The sequence below is a fragment of the Diorhabda carinulata genome, chromosome 8, assembly GCF_026250575.1.
Source record: "Diorhabda carinulata isolate Delta chromosome 8, icDioCari1.1, whole genome shotgun sequence".
Lineage (NCBI taxonomy): Eukaryota > Metazoa > Arthropoda > Insecta > Coleoptera > Chrysomelidae > Diorhabda > Diorhabda carinulata.
In genome coordinates, this window is record NC_079467.1 from 18,407,266 (window position 1) to 18,425,839 (window position 18,574).

Genomic DNA, 18,574 nt, shown 5'->3' on the forward strand with positions numbered 1-18,574 from the left:
TATCTCCTTCTGTTTCGGCATGCTGTTTATAGTCAAAGTTCACGTTCTGGTTCTCTAAAAATTCTTGTTTAGTAGTTGTGGCTTATTAAAACAACGCTTTTCTCGTGTGTGAAAAGCATTAGAACATTTACGAACCGAAAGTACTGTAATTGTAATGTACCAATGGAAAACAACCGGTGGTAAGTGATATTAACATCTGATTGCTATATCCTTTTTGCCACACGATTTATCGGTATTTGTTTTTATTTTTCTTACCTTTATTTCGTATACCTCACAATAAATATTAATTTTATGATAAAAGACTAAATATATATACATGAATACTCAAACATTTATTTGTATTTGGGAATTTTTAACGAAAAATCTATGAAAATAACATTATGAAGAATTCGAATCTGAAAAAATTGGTTTATCTGTAGGTCCTTCAATGACAAAATTTTTGGATCCAACCACTGCTCTTAGAAATGGACGCATCGATTCCAATAATCTCTGAAGTCGTATCGCTGAATTCTGGAAATATGAAAAAATTGTTAATAAATGATTTTATATACATGACTTTATTCGATCAACATCACTAAGGAGGTAATAACCATTGATAAATAGTGAAAATTTAATCAGGAATACTGACAGGGCGATTTTAAAATGTGGAATATAATATGGAATTCTTGTCCTTTCTAACCAATAACATATATTTTATCAGACATCAAAAACAACTTTACTATAAAAGAAATTAAATTGTAATAAAAACTCTATAGGATCTGGACTATTTGGAAATACTATCAAAATAACAGTCAGCTATATTAAGTATATATAAATTATTAATCCCCCAGCTGGGCGTCCGGTTTTGTAATCAAGTTATAGTCGTCAGAGACCGTACTTGGTTATAACAATTTCAACTAGGAACTCACCATGAAATAGTCACCCACTGATGTGGACAGATTCGTGATCAAAGTGAATGAAGAACCGAAAAGAGTATCAGGAACTTCTAAACTGACAGGTTCGCCTGGAGTGAAGCTCACAGCATCTACTGTTGTTGTGGATATTGGTCTTCTAGTTGGTTTTGGTTTGTAAACTTCCCATGAAAATCCTTTGGAAGCAGTCGAAGGCTGAAACAAAACAAAATCTTATTGCAAACAAATGTGTACAATGGAAAACTGAACAATCCTCAGTTTGTGATAATTGTTTGAATATTATAAAAAAATATCTTTTGACATATTTTGGAGTATCTTCAAGGTATCATAACTTTTTACTGCTATTGAAACTGCAGCATCATAAAGTTAGATGGTAAATGTTTTTGTTAATCTATAATTATATTAAAGAAAGCTTTAGAATTTTCAAGAACTTCCTTCTTCATCGGTCTCACATAAAGTATTCCTCTTTCTATCTACTCTAATTAGATTTTAACGATTTTCGTAGGCTTCGCCGTTGTGTGATCCAGTTATCCTTTATTCTCCAGGTCTGTCCCCCTACTCCACCTTTACTATCTATCCTCCCCATAGCTATTAGTTGAAGAAGTCGTAACTTTGAGCCTCTGAATATGTGACCCAAATGGGCTGTTTTTCTTCTTTTGATATTCGGGAGAATTTCTCTATCTTTTCCCATTCTTTTTAGAATCTCTTCATCTGTCACTTTTTCAGTCATGGTTCTCCTGGCATTCCACCATAGGTCCATAATTCAAATGCTTATTTTTTTAGCGACTAACATCTTTTCTGTGATCTCTATGGTGGTTTTCTGAGTAGTACAGTCTTTTGCTTCCTGAAGTCCATATTTCTGATCCTGCTTTTTCAGTAAGACGTTTTTGGACTTACCAGCTTCAAACACACTTTTAATATTCCCTGTTCCCATTTAAGAAAACTTTTCATTTTTACCTACTATGCATAAAATATCACTGGAGCAAGTTTTAGATTGTGGTAAAACCATCGCAGAAACATTGATGAAAGAAGCAGTGAACGAAGAAAAACAAGCAATGCAATGCCAACATCTGAAAATGAAGAAACGAATGATTTAACTGTATCGGGATTTCGAGTTTTTTCTATGATATTCTTGATGTAAACATTAAAAGTGCATTGTAAGCTATATGAGTATTGGAATAAAACCAATACAGCTGAGTTCAGGGTATGGTATGAATTTGATGTGTGTACTGTTAATCACAAATGATCTGCAGAGAAAATGAAGGTGGATGCGATGGTCGAAATGTTTCAGCAGTCTGAAACAAAATATGGACTTAAATATGCAAACTACATTGGCGATGGTGACTAGAAGACCTATTCAAGAATTATCAAAACAGATCTATACAAAAATACAATCGTAAAAAGAAGGAATGTATAGGGTATGTTTAGAAGCGGATAGGGACTCGATTATATACATTTAAAACTAAATAAAAAGGACTTTATGGTAGAGGTAAGCTCACAGGTAAAGTAATAGACAAATTAAGTGTGTACTATAGTATCAATACGTTGATATTGTGATGCTATTGAAGATATGAAATCTGCTTTAAGTGTTTATCACTACGGCTCGGTACCCTTACCAGCAAGCGCTGAAGCAAGAGGAAAGCTTGCAACTTATACTCAAGATTCTTCCTTACCTTCTGATGTTTTAGGAGCTATCAAACACATTTATGAAGATTTTAGTAATGACAATTTCAATAAGAATTATAATGAGAGCTTCAGCCAACTTGTGTGGAAAATATGTCCAAAGACGATTAATACTAGTTTTATAATTGTACAAATTGCTGCTTAAGTTGCATGAATGAAGGTATGGATTCAATATTGATTATAATGGATACACTGGGACCTAATTCTCATCTGTATTCCGGAAAAACCCGCTAACGATAACACTCGAGATGGCAGACAATTACAAATAGATATTTTGGAACCTTCCCCATCAGCTGAAGAACTATTATAGCCCAGGAATAGATAACTTATTGTAAGTAATTAAATAATTGGTATAACTGTACATAAATCAAGTGTAAAACTTGGAATAAATGTTTTTTTAGCTGGTGACCACTTTAACTCAAAAACCACTGCGTATATTTTAATGAAATTCATCAGATTTTGATAAACATGAAAAACTAGTGTCTTAACGAAAGATTTTTTCAATTTTGATTTTTTATAAACAATAAACTGTTGGGTTTTTTTCCGAAAAGTTTTGAGGCCAATTTGTTAATAAAAAAAGCTTCGATCAGGAATTGAATAATTTACGGAATGAATTTTTTTGTATGATTGCTTTTTAATGAATCTCCAAGTATTTGTGATGATCACCGTCAAGAGCTTCTGTTCATCAACATAATTCAACAATTATCAATTTTTTTGTTTTAAATTTCATTTATTGTCGCATGAGCTTCAAAGGTTATTAGCGACATGTCAATTTTTCAATTTATGATACAGTTAAGTGTCTTTTAGATATTTGATTAAGTTTGTGGAATTACAATTATTGTTAAGTAGAGAAATTATAATGTTTGGAAAGTTGTTAGTTAGTTTTTCATTTTTGTACTCTTGACACTTCAACGTTTAGATTCTCATTACAAGTTTCATATATTGGTGGGTTTTTTCGGTTAAATAAATACGAGTGTATCAATTTAGTGTGCCCTAGCCTTAGACGTTCAATTTTTAATTGGTTCGTACGTTTTTCCATGGTTGGACAGATGGTTTCATAGATTTTAATATAGACTGCGATCTGTTCCACTCACTTTGCCACTTGCACTCAACTTCTGTTTTGATTGTCCCTTTATAGTCGTTTGCTTCGTTTACAATTGTTGCTTCGTTGTTATCTGCTGCTTCTTTGGCACATTTGTCTGCTTTTTCATTTCCTGGGATACCTGCGTATGATGGGACTCAAAGAATTGATACGTTTGTTTAGGGTGTTTAGAAAAAGTTGTTGAATGGTTTGTATTGAGCTTATGGAGCTGTTCTATTGCATTGTATCATCTTCTAGAGATGATTAGTGTCTGTAATATGGCATAGAGTTCTCCAGTATCGACGCTATTATGTGGAGATAGTTCAAATGTGTTTATTCCGTTCTCTACTACTACTGCAGCCAATAGGTGTTTTGGATGCGTCGGTGTACAGAAAATGGTAATCTTTGAAGCTTACTTTCGGAACGATTGTGCTATTAGAGGTTTCCAAAACAGGATGTAGTCATGCTATATTTCCACTTGTCGGAAATAAAATAATTTATTTGAAAAGTAAGGGTACCCGCAACCCCATAAATCACTAAATATTGCCTGATGTGGAAAATCTATTGCTTAATTCATAGCAATTACTGTGTTTTCCGTATTTTTTTCAAAAACCATGTAAGGACTATTAGATGTTGAATATTTAGAAGAGTGAATTGGAAGAAAAAGTCCATTTCTTGCGTTATCAAATATTTATGGATTTATATCTATAAGGTGGGTTAATATATTTTCGAGTTTCCGAAAAAAGATTTTATTCAATTATTAGGATGAAATGTAAAAAAACAATGTATATACAACACATTTTTATTTAAACTTTATATACAAAATCTACAAAAAAATTTATTAAAAACAAACAATAATCGAATTATATACAAATTCGTATAAAAGAGAAAATGTTTACAGAACAAAAAAATAAAATAATAATAAATTAAGTAATTGATATTCTTCACGTATGTTAATTGATAAAATTATTTTAATTGCATGAGGATACGAGGGGTCATGATTAAGACATCGATCGATTACAACAAAATTTAAATTCGAATGGAAATAAACATGCTCAATGATTTTAATGGCTTTAAAATTGTTCAAAATAACCTTCGTTTATGATAATTTTATTATTGCAATACGAATATAATAGGAATTTATTATGAAAATTTGGAAAGTTTTGAATAAATTCTAAGTTATAAAGAAACATTTCGATAATTGTTTTTTATAATATAATTGTTTTACATCGTAGTTTATTAACATTTACAACCATTGTCATCAGAAAATGATTTGAAATTCCACTTTCATAGTAAAAATAGTAGTAATTCAAGGTGGAACTTTACATTTGATAAAGAAAAACTGAGAAAGCTCAATAAGCAAACTTATAACAAATTTTATGGCTATAAAATGATAATTTTTGAAAAATTTTGAAATGCGAAATAAGTAAAATACTTTTTGTTGCTTCTATAGTGAAAATATTCTGAAGCACCTGTAAATTTATATTAAACATTGGAGAAAACAGAGGGATGCATTGGAATGCATATATTTCTGAAAAAGGCAACTCCAGATTAATTACTTTAAAAATAATGGCCTAAGGCTAAGAGAAATAATAAATGATAATAAGAAAATCATAACAAACAGAATCATTTTGAAATAATCTGCAAAATAGATCAGTTGAGTTAAAAAAATGATGAATATGTGTCTAAGGGTTATTTTAGTCAAACCCTTCGACCAGAGATAAGATACATTGCATAAAATTGACAAAAGAAATATTTTTAAGACTTTGAAAAAATACTTAAGGAAACTCTGCAAGATACTTCAGAATCATCAGCACATCTTGTGAAAGAGAATTCAAATTATGATAATTTTACCTATAAAAGTAAGTTAAATACTGAAGGAAACGTGGAAGAAAGAATGAAGAAATGAATCAACGCTATCTATTCCTGTAAAAAGATGATCAATAAAAATGTGGATAAGAACCTTTGGTGATGTATTGGTTGGGTACGGCAATTATAAGGTTCAGTAATATGGAAATAAGAACAAATCCTATAGTGTAGAAAATATTTAACCTCATAAAGCGCTCCCTGGTTAACTTTTAGAATTATTGGAATACAATTATCCTGAAAAAAATGGGCAAGTTGAGGGAAAACGATTAAAGGACTTATCTGCTCAGAATACGGACATCATAGTTACCAAAGCGGACTTTCAAGAAAAAATTGCTGTAAGAGAAAATCGGGATCAAAATTTATGTTGGAAGAAAACGAAATATCAATCTCTGAAGATGGATGGGTAATAGCATCTCGAGACACTCTCCTGGATTTGTAATACTAAAGTGAAGTTTGTTGAAAGATGCCATAGACACGGAATCATAATATATGGTCAAATAAAACTGATTGCAAAACATGCAGAGCAACTCAACCAAGAATTAATGGAGAGAAAATAAAAAAGATGATTAGATAGACACAACTAAATTCAGAAAACCTTTGGAGTTATCAGTTGACTTTGTACTATCGGTAAATGATTCCAGAACGGAGAGTGACAATGGACAACTATTGTACGTATGTATGAAACAGATTATCTTGGAAATTAGAAGAATTAGGAATAGAAAAAGTAAATGAATGGGATAGTTTTGAGGGTTTTCTGAATCCTGGCAATTAATGAACCATAAAACACAATTTCTGAATCAAGATTGAATTGGTAAATTATATGTTTCGAAGCAAGAAAATTACTAATACTTGAGAAGGCATTAAGATAATTGGAAAACATAGCAGAGATTTCGTAGAACAAGTTTATTACTAAAGAAAAATTTCAAATTAATTGTCGTTGATGTTGAAGATCACTTACGAAGAGTGGCAATAAAAATTATCAGCATATTGAGTTCAATATGACAAAAATTCTTCACTTAGATAATCTAGTTGGAAAAAAATTGTACGAATCACTTATTTCGTATCCTACTTTATATTCTTAGTACGTCGGTGCCGATAAGGAATAATGATGTCAGGTATTCAATATTACCAAATAACTTTTATCCTTAAAATCCTGACAGGGCGGTTATTTACAGAAATATTCTTAGAATAAAGCATATAAGTTATTTCATACTCACATTACTATAAAAATAGAATTGGATTTGTGAGAAATAAATCCAATTATCATTTTTGAATCAGTTAATTGAACAATCTCAAAACCTAAAATGAGCAATATGAAGGTTAATCCTAAGCTGGATTAAACAGTAATAGATTGACTTATTGAGCAAAATTGTATGGCGGTGCACTAATTAGACAATTCCCGAATAATTACGCGTCTGCTTTGTTGTGGGCTCCACCGCTACTGCCGCTGCTACTACTACCTAGACCTTTAGTGAGAAGAGCGCCTATATTGAATCCTCCACCGCCTGAGCTGAGTCCACCGAGCTTACTAGTAACTATGTTCAAAAGTGGAGCGGAAGCTTGTAATTTTTGTCCAATGGCTCCCGAAATTACTGAAGATAGGGATGTTACCGGATCAGCTGGAGGTACGATATTAGCAGCTTCGTTTTTTGCTATGTTTTGTTTATCTAATTCGGCAATCCAGTGGGTCTTCTGATCGATGAATGAGTTTAATTTCTGTGGAAGCGAAATACTGGTAAGTCCGTTTTGTTATCCAAAGGGAAAATTTCAATTTTACAGTATACTCATCATTTTCCTTAGATTTTTTAATTGGGTATTACTTTTATTATACATTTTTTAAGCATTTCATCCTAATTTAACTATAAGGTTGTTAGTATATTTCTATATTAGCTTACCCATCGCCTTCTAATTTTGTTTTTGTGAAAGAAATAACAATTACAGACTAAAGAGAAAAATTTGTTTATGAAGAAAGAGTTTCTAAAAGAAAATGTCTGAAGAAGTAATATTTCTGAGAGCGAATTTTCCATTAATTTGTTAGCAAATAACAGTTCGTTTATGAAGGAATAGGTTTCTAAAGACAAAAAACTGAATTCCAAAAGACAAATTCTGACTTATTTTTCGAAGAAGCAGCTTAACAATAACTATTTGGTTTTGAATAAGAAATTTTCTAATACAAATTGCGGTTTGTTTTTGAAGAAAAGAAAAAGTGTTTTTGAAGACAAATTTTGATTCATGTTTTAAAAAAGCGGCTTCTAAATTCATTTCAAATACAAATTTTAGTTTATTTCTTAAAAAAGCAGAATATAAAGACAAATAGATGTCTGTTTTTGGAGGAAATAAGTTTTCTAACGACAAATGACGGAATGATTCTAAAAAAAGAATGTTCCTTAAGACAAAATGGCGGTGTGTTTTTAAGAAAGAGTGTTTTTGAATACAAATTCTGATTCATGCTTCAAAAAAGCTGCTTCTAAAGTCGAAACAATTGGTTTTTGAAAGAAGTAGGTTTCTAAAGACAAATGACGGACTTGCTTTTAAAAAAAGAATGTTTCTAAAGACAAATGGCGGTTTGTTTTTGAGGAAAACAAAAAGTGTTTTTGAAGAAAAATTTTGATTCATGTTTTGAAAAAACGGCTTCTAAAGACAAAACGGTTGGATTTTGTAGAAGAAGAATACTTCTAGGGACAAATGACGGATTTGATTTTTAAAAAAGAATGTTACTAAGAATAAATTCTGATTAATTTTTCCAAGAAACATCTTCTAAAGACAAATGACCATTTATTTTAGACGAAAGAATGTGCCTCAAGACAAATGGCGGTTTGATTTTGAACTGTCTATTCAAATACAAATTTTAGTTTATTTCTTAAAAAAGAAGAATATAAAGACAAGTAGATGTTTGTTTTTAAAGGAAATAGGTTTTCTAACGACAAATGACGGATTGATTCTAAAAAAAAATGTTCCTTAAGACAAAATGGCGGTTTATTTTTTAAGAAAGAGTGTTTTTAACGATAAATTCAGATTCATATTTCAAAAAAGCTGCTTCTAAAGTCGAAACAATTGGTTTTTGAAAGAAGTAGGTTTCTAAAGACAAATGACGGACTTGCTTTTGACAAAAGAATGATTCTAAAGACAAATTATGGCTTATTTTTCGAAGAAGAAAGAGGAAAGACAGTTTGGTTTTATAAAAACAATATTTCTTAAGACAAATGGCAGTTTGTTTTTGTAAACAGAATATTTCTAAAGCCAAATTGCGGTTTGTTTTTGAAGCAAAATGTAAAGAAAATTTACAAAGCATGTTTCAAAAAATGATGCTTCTAAAAATAAATGGTGGTTGGTTTTGGAATAAAATGGTTTCTAAATACAAAACGACGGATTTGTTTCTGAGAAAATAATGTTTCTGAAGACAAATGTTCTGCAAAGTGAATGGCGGTTTGATTTTGGAGTAAAAGTTATTTTAAAGACAATTTTAATTAATTTCTCAAAAAAGCAGAATCTAACAACAAACGAAGAAAGAAAATTGCTAAAGAAAAATGGTGTATTTTCGAATAAAGGCAGTTTCTAAAAACGAAAAAATGTTTCTAGAAGATATCACAAATAAGTAATTGTTATCTGTTCAAGCATCCAAACCTCTTAAAACAATTTGCATTAACGTAAACTTCAGTCGTGAATATAAAATATTGTCGTATCTTTTTTGGGATCATGTTCCCATAAAAATTATGACTAATTGACTCAAATGGTTTGATCATGCACAAAATTCTTTCAACACATGATTCCTATAGAAGTAAAAGTGATATAAAAAAATGTTAGTAAAATTAAGTGTGTTAGCTTAGGTACTATTATCATCTATAAAGAGATTGCTGATGAATATTCACTTATTTACAAAAATGCAAGTGAAAATTTGTTATTAATAAGCAGTTAAAACCCTAGTGCTCGCAAAAAACTGGTAGATGTCTAGTTCAAGTAACTACTTCATACTTAATAATGAACTAGTAGTCGTTTGGTATACACAAGTCGTTTAATCTAATAAATAAGGATTTTTAATCAACAACTATTTAAAACTGAACCAATTGACGTGAAAATTGAGCAGGTAGTGGTGAATAAGTGGAAAACCATATTGTACTAAGGGTTGGGGCTTATACTACTATATAAGCGTGAAAAAATTCAAAAAAATTACTACAGGATGAACAATGAAAGTATAAATTGTAAGATAAAGTCATGTATAATTTAATGAAATTATAAGAAAATGTGAATTTATTGAAACCAATATCCCCTAAAATATAAAATTATATCTATTTAATATTTTAGGTACGATTAAAGTGAAAAAATTGACGTTAGGTTGTTTGTTAACTAGTGATGGTTTTTAAGGGTAGAGATATTATGAAGATATGGATTCAATGATACCATTACAACCCAGAATATAATATCATAGAAATTATCATCCCCTAAAAAGTGAAATTATATCTATCCAATATTTTAGATAACATTAATACAAAAAAGTATCTTCTAAGAAATTTCTTAATTATAGAGATATAAGTAATAGATATAAGGGTAGAAATATAGATTTAGTGACAATGTCATAAGTCATAATCCAAAATATATATTTGATGCTTTCATTATAAAGATTTTTTTTTGGGAAATTTCTTTATTGAGCGATGTGAAATTCTGAAATGGGGGTTATTAATGGTTATCTTTGCTCACAATGTGAATTTTGAACTTTTTTTATCATTTATGTGTGTGCCTCCACCAAAAACGTAGCAAATTCAAAATTTTCATAGAAATTGGTCCACTTTAAATAAATTGTAACTATAAGGCTAATGATGAGGGCAACAGGATGTAAAAATATCAAGTTCTTGTAACATATGTGCTTTAATTCGAAATTTTCGCGTAGGATAATGAGTTAGTAGAAGCGAATTTTGCTGTGTCTTCACTTACGTTAAAAACAAATCCTAATACGGCATTTTTCACTCCAGTTACGACGTCAACTGCTCTTTTATTTCTAACATTTTTTTCTTGTATCAAATCCTAGAAGAAGAATATTTGTAGTGTACTTACTTTTATTTCGAAAGAAGTTAATTTTTCTGCTATCTAAGTTGTTTGTGAAGCCCTATTATGTAAATTAAATATTTCCTTGTATTTTTTTTATATATAATATGTACCTACTGCTAGAGGAGAAAAATTTTCATTCTTCATATCATACAGTGTGTTCATAAAATAACGTAATATTAGATTTGATTGATAAAACGTGGTCAAATCACAAGCAAATTACCAAAACTACAGTTTAGAGGATCATAAAACATTGTGATAAAGGCGGTACAACTAAAAGTAATCTAAAGACCATAATTTATGATGAAAAATTTTTTGACGTTATACACAGTTTTATAAAAAAATTCAGAAAACCGGACTAATGTTGTTTGAAAGAAAAATTTAGTTACAAATGTTGGAGGAATTGAAATAATCGTAAAAGCTTGAATTAAAAATGTGGTCTATTTAATTATAAACATCGACGTTGGGAACTATCCGAAGACTAAGTCAACATCGTTTATATTGCTCTTGCCTTGAGAATTTTTTTAGAAAGTACGCAACAACGCTAATATAAATTTTATAAACTTGTGGTTCAATTGAAACATAAGATTAATTACTACATCAGCTTTTATCGCTGTATGCAGTTCTGTAAATTATTACATCTGATATATATATATATATATATATATATATATATATATATATATATATATATATATATATATATATATATACATATATATTACTTTCATATATAGTCCAGTCAAATTAGACTTATTTCAAAAGAAAATATGAAGATGATATAAAGCTACTAAAATAAATTAAGATTATAACTTGTTTGTTTATACGAGGGTTGCTGTTTAAGTTTTGAGATGAGGCAACACTGGTATGAAAATATCAAGTCTGACACTACCATCATGAAGTGTGACGTTTTTAATTATGAACGTACTCAAGACGTGTTGACGTACATGTGCTATTTGAGTTTTTTTACAGATTTGTACTTTAAACATTCATCTTTGTGAAAAATTAGAATTGAATCCGAATTCATCGGAATCGCACTTCGCTATAGGATGAATTTCGTCCAAAATCCGCGACTGTGTCAGAAAACATCGATACGGTACGTAACTGTTATTGCAAGTTCATGATTTTACATATCGTGTCTTTGAGGTATACTTGGGCATCAGTTCCACTTGCACACATTCAATACTGCATGAAAATTTGGGTGTCAAAAAAAATTTGTTCGCGTTGGATACCACATATCAAATCTCATGTTTTGTAGGTATCTCAAAACATCTCAAAACTAAAGTAGCAACCCACGTAAAAAACGATATTCTTCTGAACAGGCAATTGAAGTATCAATAATTGAAAAAACTCATTAAAAAAGTAAACTCTACTCCCTTTCCTGCAATAATTAATATTAATAAGAAAATGTTTTTAGTTCAAAAATATATTCTCGTAATAAATAATTACGTTAGTACAAATATCAAATACATCATTTTATTCAACTCAAAAAACCTATTGGAGTGTGCAAGTTTTAATTATTCATAACTATAATTAATTTTTTATTAAAGAACGTAAAACCTAAATTTAGCTGTTTTCATCAATTTTCGACATCAATAATTGACAAAACTCATTAAAAAACAGTTTGTTCCGTGGATTTTTTCAATACCTACAACTTACATAATACAATTAAGTTCATTACAATATTGGCGTATTGAACAAAAATATCATCTAAATATACATTTTCTTCGAAAATTATCTCATATCATTTTCAAACGCATTTGACTGGACTACTAATTCTGAAGTGTATTAACTCGAAAGTGAAATCCTATTTAAAACAAGTTATTTGTAATTGTTTAGAATCTGTTTAGAAGCATTTTATTCTCTCTCCATACGAGAACGAGTACATGGAAACTTCATGTGATCTATTGCATTACAATTTCGTCGTTTTTGTTGAAAATATTGAAATAGTCTTATATTCACTATTTCTCATTTTTATTCTTTGAATAAGATAACGACATATAAGATAATGCCCGAGAGAATTAATCAAAGCTAAAGACGATGAGAAAATTTCATAAATATTTGTGATTTATTGCGAAATAAAATGTGAGCTATTTTGAAATTGATTTTAAAATGCTTGAGAAGTATTAGAAGAAAAAAAAAAACTTTGAACGTGGTCATGGTCACAATATTCTCTTATAAAATTTTACAGTTCGACAATTTCTGCAATGCTGCATTTTAATTGAGTGAAGACGATAGTTCAGTGGCTATTTGGATAAACTTTCTCAAAAAATATCGAGTGAAACAAATTAAACTGTAAAGAAGATACTCTAGCCTCAATTAAACTCATTTGCTATGAACAAAATCATATCCTACAGTTTTTGAAAGTAAAAACTCCATGTTTGTATCATGGAAAACCCTAAGCTATCAGGTAAATGCTTGCCGAAACTTGTTGGATAACAAACTATAAAACTTTCAGCAATTACGTGTTCTAATTCAATCAAGACGACAATTTAGTGGCTACTTTGATAAATTCCTCGAGAAAATCTACAAATTAAAATGTAAAGAAGATACTCTAACATCATTTAGTCTCATTTACTATGAAAAAAATCGTATCTCACAGTTTTTGAAAGGAAGAACTCCCTAAGCTATCAGGTAGATGTTTGGGTGAACTTATTATATGACAAACGAAAAGAAACTAGAAGATATGTAATTAACGAAATTAATAATTACTTTGGATACGTTCCTAAACTCAAAAATTTCCATTTTGCATTCAAATAAATTTTTGCTCAAAAAAACAGGGAAACACGGTTTTACAAATAATCAAATAGAAACTAAAGATGATTCTTGTGATAACAATGAAGCTCTCTGTTTCGTACTCTCATGCAAAGGATAAAAATTTATAAACCCTGGAAAATTTAATCAAGATAATGAAATATTTTGTTTGAATTATCGCATTATCGTCAGCCGTTGAAAACAAAGTTTGAATTGAATTTAATCGTTCAAAGTACGGTAAAAACGAGACCAATGAGTCGGTTACATACATGTAAATCAAATAAGAGCGTGTTGAAAATATGAAAATTAATTCATAAACATTGAAGTGAAAGAGCTATTCTATTGTTTTGAAAATTATTTCATTCGGTATTTCCGTCGATATATTTCATGGAATTTGCACAAATTAATTTTTTCTCCTGCATTGATAAACCCGTTAGCATACAACTGTTTACTAAAAGAAAGTTGCTATCCTGATTATCTAATAGTGAAAGAAAAAGTGATGATGTAGATTATACGAGTATATTACATATTACATAAATTATTGTGGGCTGTGGTAAACGTTAAAAAAAATGAAGAATTGGTTTATTTCCTCCGAACAAATATGAAAATTGGAAAGCTAAGTTGTTTTGCCTCAATAAATTCAAGAAATAAGAAAATACACTTCCATACATAAATTATAAAGATATGAGATGTATTGGTAATCTTTTTATCAAATTTTTAGGTTAATTTTAGAAGAATAGTGAAAATTAAAGACAATTTATTCAAAAAAATATTCAAAAAAACGTTTTGAAGTTAAAAAAAAATAATTAATCATATATTAAGTAACTGATTATGCCCTGAAAGCAATAGTCCTAGGGTTCGCCCGATGGTACATATATGTTAGTACCCATTGTACAAAGTTTCACGTCCTACCAGTTCGTTTTAAATAATAATTATTTCCAAATTTGACATTTTTGGTATTACTACCTGTGTCTGTATCTTGAGATTATCATTGTCAGTTCTTTTGTTATTAGGGAGATGAATATTGAAATTTTTAATACTTACATCAAACTAATTCTCCACGAAATAGTAGCAAATTATGAGAAAACAATATTATCAACACTTATACAACAAAGAATATAATGATAAATTTTACGAGATGTTATAGAAAACATTAACGAAACTATCCCGTTAGGATATTTCAATATTTCATCCAATAAATCTTCCCAAAGGTCTTTGTAAGCTAAATATTCTTATTATATACGAGAGGACCCATGACTATGTGGATAATTATAGCTTCATCATAAAATCAAACATCATTTATGTCAGGGATACAAAAAGTCTCAGGGTACAGTCAAAATATCAGCAATGATGTTGAATATCTGGACTTAACTCTCCTCAAACTCAACCAATCCCCTCATTTCGTATCTTAAATGAAAGAGCTTGACTCAATGAGTGTTCTTGGACCAAAACGAATAACTCACCTCAATTAGGACACAGGATTGAAAGTAAAAGCATATGAAAACTTGAAATGAACAGGAAAATAATCATGATTGATTATAATTTGAGAACATAAGTGACATTGAATGCTTAACGACAAATCTAGGTATAGGATAGGTAGATAGGATATTCTGGATAGAATTGCCATTAGATTTTTGATAATATATAGCTCAATATTCATGATTTTCACAAATTATGTCCGTTAAAAGCAAAAATCAAAAGAATATCAATATCCTCTGTGTTTTCTACAAAAAATTTAATTGTGACACAAGGCAAAATGGTACTAAAAATCCACAGTGTTGTCTAGAGAAAATGTCTTGAAATTTATTCATGGGACATATCAAATAAAACGTGAATAAACAAGGTTTTATCAATTAATGTATAGTGAATTTACCGAGATATCAGCAGCAAAAAACTGTTAGTTATGTGAAAGCAGTTTTTATTGTAACAAACCAAAACAAACAAAAAAGTTCTTACTGTTGTTCATTAAGAAGATGGAGTTTTTGAAAGCTGTAAGTCACATGAGTGCTAGGAAAACATAATATTTTCAACCGACAGATGAAACCCCTTTACTGTACAGACTGTTGGAAAAACGCATTTGAAAAAATTCTTCATATAAAGCAACCCCGGAAAGTATACTGATCATTGTTTACATTAAATCATTTTGCCTAAGAATATTTAGAAGATAATATAACCTCAAATGTGGTTTTAAGAATGTTGAAAGGCTTTTTTTGAATTGCAAAAATGCTTTTTGCATCTTAATAACATAGAAAAAATTTATATATAGAGGCAGGAAAGCAAAAGCGATGGATAATAACTCATTAAAGATATTTTTGGAAAAAACTTATTAATGGAAGTCGCAATATACAAAGAAAGCAGAAGAAGCATTGTAGTTACGCACTCTTGGAAAGTATAAGATGAAAATCAATATTTTTTTAGTGCTTTATATTTCACAATTAATATTAAAACATGGAAACCTTCTCATAACATCATATTTGCTTGAATTTGAATTCAATGGAAAACCAACTACAAAAGTGGAATTGAATATCTTTCAACTTTGTATGAATATCGAATTAAAGAATGGGGTACATTTTAAAATTAACATCCTGTATAAATTTCCTAGATTCCTCAACTCTCAGAGCTTTCTATATACATTTTCAACAATGGTCATGATCTTGAGTTTTACTTTTTTTTATTCCGGTATATATTTTCATTAAGAAAATCAACAATAGAGTTGGAAAGACAAATAATAAATAAGAATGAAATTATGAATTCCTACAAGTTTGAAACTTTGAAATATTCATGTCCCTTCTATACCTTCATCAGGTAGGTAGCTACATCGCGTATCGAAAAGAGGTTAAAAGTTTATTTATTGCCATTAAATGAATTTTTTTTAAATTTTCCTATATAAGCAACTGTCAATATTGAAAGAAAAACTTATTTGGATCCACAGATAAACAGAAAAAAAATCATTTGTATAAATGATATAAGTGCAAAGTGAAGTTTCAAAATTATCAATAATTCGTAGCAAAAAAAATAAGAAATTTCATTTTTGAACTGATGGACGCTTATGGAATTTGACCAATTTATTGCTCTTATTGGAGCTTGAGCCATTCGTAAGTAATAAATTTAAGGTAATATAAAATTTTTTATTTGGAAAAAATACAGGATTTCACTTATGAAAAACTATTATGTTTGTTCCTGATATTTCTTTGTTAAAATCTACAGTTTTGTATAATATAATCGTTTTGAGTTATGTAATGTCCATGCATAGAGTTGTGCAATGAATATAACAAATAGAATCTCAGTATAAACAAACAAAAATTTTATTATTTCAAACAAAATCCTCAAATTTAGTCTAAGAATTATAAACTTTAATTTAATAACTAAATAATTTTTTAGTATTACTCTATACAACTCAAGAGGTGTATGAATTTGAATTTCACAAAAATATGGTAATTGAAGTTGTTCTTGAGAAAAATTGTATCGTAGTCACGTTTAATCACGTGAAAATATCAATTTCAATCATATACAATAACAGAATTTCAAATTCAAGGTCATAAGGTATTATTAAGTCCCTAAATTGATTTTTTACAAAACACACTGTATATATCATCACCTAGTAATATAGGTACATTCAAATTAAACATTTATATAGTGAGTTACATCAATTTTTTATCAAACATATCAATTTTTAATTTGTTTTGATAATAGTTTTACTTACTTAATATTATAAATAACTTACCTCGTAAACTTGCCTTTCAACCACTGATTTACTTTCTGCTAATTCCAATAAAGTACATAAACAGGCAAGGACGACGAAGCACCAAAGTAATTTTGACATTTTGGCTGAAACGAAACAAAAACAATTGTATTAATATAAAAAAAATTCAATTGAAATACAACTTTCAAGCTTCACAAAAAATAAGAAAAATATTAAAAAATCTCTTACACTATTCTATAGCGTGACTTAACTTTGGAGTGAATGTGATAGTTGTATAAAATTCTTCTTATTTCTAAGCCTACTTCGTAGTCTCGAGAATTGGCGAGAAAGTACGAGAATGGCATCCGAGTGGTACCAAGGAGGTCAAGGAAGGTACTGCGAATGCCACTGAAGAAGTGCATTAATGCCAAAATTTCAAATTGATGCCGGATTTGGTTCAACGAATACATATTATGTAACTATACAGATGATGATCTACGTTTTTTTTTATAAATGACGAGAGAAATTTTCAATTATTTATCAGATGATGAGTTCAAAAAATGATTATTCTATCATAATTATCAATTTAATAATGGAAAAATATTTAAACGTCAATCTACTATGAAATTTCATCTTCATATGAGATCTAAAGTCCTAAGAGGAAAGGTTTGAAGGATCACACACCCCTGCATAAACAGATAATTTTTTTTTTCGTATAGAGTTTGCATTAGTGATAGTTGTAGTCATTTTTCAATTTCCAGTTCAATATAATCTCACATTTCACTCAATTATAATTTTTAATTAATTTTAATTCATTCAAATATACCGCTAAATCATAGTGGGGATGTTACGTTCACGTAGTACCGCTAGATGGTACTCTAGTGAAGAGAAACGAACAAGTTAAAATTTCGTCAAGATGCAGATGCATTTTTTGATATGTTTAATCGATATATGGGTGATTCCGTTCTAACTGTGATTTTTTGTATTCAAAATTTCAAGATTTTAAAATTTAACTTTTCTAACTTTTTTATGCATATTATTCATCTATTTTACTGTAAAAATAAAACTCTAAGAGGAATTTACTACAACTTCAAAGTATCACGAGCAAGACACAAATGTCGGATTTTGAGTTCCACGGTACTGACTCATTTATCCACGGTACTGACATGGTAACTTAAGATATTAAACAACAAGTGCATCAATTTTCCTCAGTTTGATCATAAACATTAGAATTTATAAGGTAATTAGTTTAAATCATTTGTTACGACAAAAAAAATTAATAATTTATCGATAAATTCTAGGAATGGACATGACACGGTACTGACATGGTAACTTAAGATATTAAACAACAAGTGCATCAATTTTCCTCAGTTTGATCATAAACATTAGAATTTATAAGGTAATTAGTTTAAATCATTTGTTACGACAAAAAAAATTAATAATTTATCGGTAAATTCTAGGAATGGACATGACACGGTACTGACATTCAAGTGATGTAGTATAAGTTTTCTTTAAGTGGCAAGTTATATTGTATAAAAATAATGTTTAAATATC

At 29.3% G+C, this 18,574-nt stretch overlaps 1 protein-coding gene across 2 annotated transcripts; it reads right to left on the reverse strand.

Moving 5' to 3' along the window:
* Positions 1-324: 324 nt before the first annotated feature.
* Positions 325-17,315, reverse strand: LOC130897185 (uncharacterized). Of its 2 annotated transcripts, XM_057805912.1 has the most exons (5): positions 17,270-17,307; positions 17,063-17,166; positions 10,474-10,563; positions 909-1,106; positions 325-510 (listed from the first exon to the last, which is right to left on the reverse strand). In XM_057805912.1, exons 2-5 carry the CDS (start codon positions 17,159-17,161, stop codon positions 379-381), a joined length of 519 nt encoding a protein of 172 aa, XP_057661895.1. In that variant the 5' UTR covers positions 17,162-17,166; positions 17,270-17,307; the 3' UTR covers positions 325-378. The 2 variants fall into 2 exon arrangements, with proteins under 2 accessions (XP_057661895.1, XP_057661896.1); XM_057805913.1 differs by lacking the exons at positions 325-510; positions 909-1,106 and adding an exon at positions 5,449-7,260 and having other exon boundaries at positions 17,270-17,315.
* Positions 17,316-18,574: the final 1,259 nt, after the last annotated feature.